We start from the raw sequence: 5783 nt of genomic DNA on the forward strand, positions 1-5783 counted from the left end.
GTTCTATGGCATGGTCCTCAATCGACTGTTTATCCTTATCTATAAGGGTTCCAATGATCCACGAATTAAACGTGCTGGTAGTTTTTTGTAGCCGTCCCTAAATTCAATAGTCCGAGTAATTTAGATTTGCGCTAATTAAGTTAATTAAACGAAGTTTATTGATCCGAGGATCTATCGGAAACAATCTTTCTACTTTCACAAGTAGGGATAAGCTAAAGTTTGCATACATATTACTCTCCCGATATCTCATTTTGTGCGATTACACTTGATCATACAATATTCTATTAATGCAAACTGATTTCATATCTACTCAGAAGTCATCACACTCATCAGTTGGCTAACATGGACTAAAATAGCCAAAACTCTCGAGAAAGGCTTATAAATACGACTTTCGTAAAAGGAAGGAAACGCGTCTATATTGTACTGTAAGTCTCTCAACCTTGAAGTTTAACTTCAGTATTACAATGGCTGAAAAGGGTCTGTCATATAAACTCGTTATCATTTTCACCGCTCTCCTTGTGGTTATTGCTGGTAAGTCATTTCATCCTTCGTCCCGACTTATGCGAATAATTTAACTTTAAATTTTTTGTTTTACTTTTAATGAGATAATTTTATAGTCATACAAATATTTATAATTTATTTTATACATTACAAATGTTAAAAAAAAAAAATCTTAAATTTCATAGTCAAAGTGCATCACATAAGATGCAGCGGAGGGACTATTAATTATTTTTACGAAATTCAATTTTGAATTTTGATTATGATTTACAGCTTGCTCCACGAAAATTCATGTGATGGCCCTAAGAGATCTACCTAAAGATGTATTACCAATTGCAACGAAACTATTTCAAGAACAATATGATGCAACTTGTGGGAAACCTTGTAATACTAGGGACGATTGCTCTAAAGGTTGGCTCTGTAGTGAATGTTATAATTTTAGAAAGACTTGTGGGCCACTTATTGGTGATGTTATTATGGGCATGTGATTTCAGTATTACTTCTCCTTCCGACCTTCCAGAGCACCGGACAAGTGGCAGACTTTATACATCGTGTTACCTCGTATTAACAGAGTAACATAGTCCTGTATTTTTAATAAATAAATAGCCGCTCTACCAATCCGGTTGAGTTGTTGTTGTGTTGTTTTAGTGTCTCTTTTGTCTTTGAAATTGTCTGTACTCTTGTTTTCAACTTTTAGTCACTTATAAGATAAATAACAAGTGACGAAAGTGTCGTTCAAGAAAAAAGTATGATGGACTGATCAAACACTCTGCAGGCTAAGAAAAGAATCTGCCGCTGTTGATCTGATAAAATACAGCATATGTGTGTAATGTGTTCGTCAATTAAATAAAAGAATCATAAAATGTGTGTGATATATGTTTCCTTTGCTTTATCTCCCTTCGAATTCATTTTCCATTTATTCCACATGGCGTCTCCAAATCTACACTTTTCTCTAAAATATAAGACATAAATACCCATGACCGAGACACACCTTTCTTTTATGGGTTTCTATTAAACTATTCTAAAAAAAATAGAATAAATATCTCCTTCAAATGTCATAACCAAATTTTTCTTGGGGAGATAAAACACACTCGTCTGCCGTGTGTGTATTTTATTACTCCTTTTTCTCCTCCCTCATTATGTTCCTTATTTTGATTTATTATTTTACTTTTTCATGACTAGTAGAAACACCATGACAACAATGAAGAACAAAATTTTAATTCTCACTGCGATTTCCGTTCAAAAGATGATATTCCCGTATGGTAAGCAACTTTCACTTCCAACCAAGAGATTGTGAGTTCGAGTCACCCCAAGAGCAAGGTGGGGAGTTCTTGGAGGGAAGGATGTCGATGGTCTATTGGAAACAGCCTCTCTATCTCATGGTAGGGGTAAGGTTTGCGTACACACTATCCTACCCAAATCTCACTAGTGGAATTATACTGGGTTGTTGTTGTTGTTGTTGTCGAATTTTTAGGTAAAGGACTGTATATTTTCGAAAGAAAGGAAAAAATGTTAGTTTAAGTTTATGTCATAACTAATTAAGTGTAATATCCAATAAAAAGATGACACTTGTACAAATAATCAGATTTAAATTATTATGTTTTTTGTTAATACAAAGATTAAAAGATAAGAATAAACCCGAGAAAAAGTACCCATCTATAGTCAAAAATATATATTTTTTAACGAAATGGTATTGTAAATGGAGCGTCTTTTAATGGTGGCTTTGTCATTTGGGTAAAAGAAAGAAGCAAAAGACAAAAGACTAAGAAAAAGACTAGTGAGTAATTTTATTTTCCTTCGCACTCTCTCGAAGAGAGTAAAATGCCTACACTTTGCCGTGCAATATTTAGTGGCAATAATTGCACCTCAAAAGAGTTTAGGGTTAATAGATACCCGAAAAGAAAAGGTGTATAGCTGAAATTTTGATCATAGGTGCAGAGGTACTTGTGTTGAGGTTTTTGTTATTTAAGATGAAATAGTCTTAAAATGGGGGTGAATGAGAAATGGAGGAAAAATGAAATTTTTGAGTAAAATTTTAAGTTTTTCCCTCTTGACAATAAAACATTGTCCCATATTGGAAGAGGAAAAGATTTTTGGTGGGTATATATATAATTGCTCTTCTTGTAGCTCTTAAAGAGTTAAGAAGAAAGCAAGTCTCGCGCCGTCGTCGTCGCTCGCTTCGGCTACGGCTTCGGCTTCGAATTTGGTCAAATGATTGATTGATTAATTTTTTGGACCAAATTTATTTGTTAATAGTAAATATTAACGTAAGATTATTCGCATTTATAACGGATATGTTTCAATCCGTGTATTGACCACCAGCTACAATAGCATTCGCCTAATGCTCTTCCCACCATGGCCAAGTGTTTGCTCCACAAACAAGCTAGTGCATGCTCCACCATGGACGATGGAAGGTCGTTCACCTTCAAAGCTGGCTGCTATATATATGTGCAGCAGCTGTTGAAGAAAGACACCAACGAAAAATAAAAACACCACCAAAACTGAAAACGCTCAACTTTGGCTATACATTGCACTCCTTCCTCTCAGCGTTTCCATACGATTTTCTGAGTTTCTACTCCTTTGTTCTGTATTGTTTTAACTTCAAACAAAGCAACTGTAAGTGTGATTTGCTAAAATAAAATTTTTGAGTAAAATTTTAAGTTTCCCCCTCTTGACAATGAGACATTGTCCCATATAGGAAGAGAAAAAGATTTTTGGTGGGTAAATATATAATTGCTCTTCTTGTAGCTCTTAAAGAGTTAAGAAGAAAGCAAGCCTCGCGCCGTCGTCGTCGCTCGCTTCGGCTACGGATTCGGATTCGGATTTGGTCAAATGATCGATTGATTGATTAATTATTTAGACCAAATTTATTTGTTAATAGTAAATATTAACGTAAGATTATCCGCATTTGTAACGGATATGTTCCAATCCGTGTATTGACCACCAGCTGTAATAGCAGCAGCCTAATGCTCTTCCCACCATGGCCAAGTGCTTGCTCCACAAACAAGCTAGTGCATGCTCCACCATGGAGGATGGAGGGTCGTTCATCTTCAAAGCTGGCTGCTATATATATGTGCAGCAGCTGTTGAAGAAAGACACGAACGAAAAACGAAAACACCACCAAAACTGAAAACGCTCAACTTTGGCTATACATTGCACTCCTTCCTCTCAGCATTTCCATACGATTTTTTGAGTTTCTACTCCTTTGTTCTGTATTGTTTTAACTTCAAACAAAGCAACTGTAAGTGTGATTTGCTAAAATAAAATTTTTGAGTAAAATTTTAAGTTTTTCCCTCTTGACAATGAGACATTGTCCCATATTGGAAGAGGAAAAGATTTTTGGTGGGTATATATATAATTGCTCTTCTTGTAGCTCTTAAAGAGTTAAGAAGAAAGCAAGCCTCGCGCCGTCGTCGTCGTCGCTCGCTTCGGCTACGGATTCGAATTCGGATTCGGATTCGGATTCGGATTCGGATTCGGATTCGGATTCGGATTCGGATTTGGATTTGGTCAAATGATCGATTGATTGATTAATTTTTTAGACCAAATTTATTTGTTAATAGTAAATATTAACGTAAGATTATCCGTATTTATAACGGATATGTTCCAATCCGTGTATTGACCACCAGCTGCAATAGCAGCCGCCTAATGCTCTTCCCACCATGGCCAAGTGCTTGCTCCAGAAACAAGCTAGTGCATGCTCCACCATGGAGGATGGAGAGTCGTTCATCTTCAAAGCTGGCTGCTATATATATGTGCAGCAGCTGTTGAAGAAAGACACGAACGAAAAATAAAAACACCACCAAAACTGAAAACGCTCAACTTTGGCTATACATTGCACTCCTTCCTCTCAGCGTTTCCATACGATTTTCTGAGTTTCTACTCCTTTGTTCTGTATTGTTTTAACTTCAAACAAAGCAACTGTAAGTGTGATTTGCTAAAATAAAATTTTTGAGTAAAATTTTAAGTTTCCCCCTCTTGACAATGAGACATTGTCCCATATAGGAAGAGAAAAAGATTTTTGGTGGGTAAATATATAATTGCTCTTCTTGTAGCTCTTAAAGAGTTAAGAAGAAAGCAAGCCCCGCGCCGTCGTCGTCGCTCGCTTCGGCTACGGATTCGGATTCGGATTCGGATTTGGTCAAATGATCGATTGATTGATTAATTTTTTAGACCAAATTTATTTGTTAATAGTAAATATTAACGTAAGATTATCCGCATTTGTAACGGATATGTTCCAATCCGTGTATTGACCACCAGCTGCAATAGCAGCCGCCTAATGCTCTTCCCACCATGGCCAAGTGCTTGCTCCACAAACAAGCTAGTGCATGCTCCACCATGGAGGATGGAGGGTCGTTCATCTTCAAAGCTGGCTGCTATATATATGTGCAGCAGCTGTTGAAGAAAGACACGAACGAAAAACGAAAACACCACCAAAACTGAAAACGCTCAACTTTGGCTATACATTGCACTCCTTCCTCTCAGCATTTCCATACGATTTTTTGAGTTTCTACTCCTTTGTTCTGTATTGTTTTAACTTCAAACAAAGCAACTGTAAGTGTTATTTGCTAAAATAAAATTTTTGAGTAAAATTTTAAGTTTTTCCCTCTTGACAATGAGACATTGTCCCATATTGGAAGAGGAAAAGATTTTTGGTGGGTATATATATAATTGCTCTTCTTGTAGCTCTTAAAGAGTTAAGAAGAAAGCAAGCCTCGCGCCGTCGTCGTCGTCGCTCGCTTCGGCTACGGATTCAGATTCGGATTCGGAATCGGATTCGAATTCGGATTTGGTCAAATGATCGATTGATTGATTAATTTTTTGGACCAAATTTATTTGTTAATAGTAAATATTAACGTAAGATTATCCGCATTTGTAACGGATATGTTCCAATCCGTGTATTGACCACCAGCTGCAATAGCAGCCGCCTAATGCTCTTCCCACCATGGCCAAGTGCTTGCTCCACAAACAAGCTAGTGCATGCTCCACCATGAAGGATGGAGGGTCGTTCATCTTCAAAGCTGGCTGCTATATATATGTGCAGCAGCTGTTGAAGAAAGACACGAACGAAAAATAAAAACACCACCAAAACTGAAAACGCACAACTTTGGCTATACATTGCACTCCTTCCTCTCAGCGTTTCTATACGATTTTCTGAGTTTCTACTCCTTTGTTCTGTATTGTTTTAACTTCAAACAAAGCAACTGTAAGTGTGATTTGCTAAAATAAAATTTTTGAGTAAAATTTTAAGTTTCCCCCTCTTGACAATGAGACATTGTCCCATA

General features: G+C 36.7%; 1 protein-coding gene across 1 annotated transcript; it reads left to right on the top strand.

Annotated features, from left to right (window-relative positions):
* The first annotated feature begins 356 nt into the window (after positions 1–356).
* LOC107826669 (metallocarboxypeptidase inhibitor) lies at positions 357–1372 on the top strand. Its single transcript, XM_016653675.2, has 2 exons — positions 357–531; positions 772–1372. Exons 1-2 carry the CDS (start codon positions 465–467, stop codon positions 984–986), a joined length of 282 nt encoding a protein of 93 aa, XP_016509161.1. The 5' UTR covers positions 357–464; the 3' UTR covers positions 987–1372.
* The last annotated feature ends 4411 nt before the right edge of the window (positions 1373–5783 follow it).

This window comes from Nicotiana tabacum, chromosome 18 (genome assembly GCF_000715075.1).
Source record: "Nicotiana tabacum cultivar K326 chromosome 18, ASM71507v2, whole genome shotgun sequence".
Taxonomy (NCBI): Eukaryota; Viridiplantae; Streptophyta; class Magnoliopsida; order Solanales; family Solanaceae; genus Nicotiana; species Nicotiana tabacum.

Coding starts and splice junctions, on each gene's coding strand:
- LOC107826669 (XM_016653675.2), top strand. CDS start 465: ATGGCTGAAAAGGGTCTGTCATATAAACTCGTTATCATTTTCACCGCT. Junction 532..771: donor TCTCCTTGTGGTTATTGCTG/GTAAGTCATTTC, acceptor TATGATTTACAG/CTTGCTCCACGAAAATTCAT.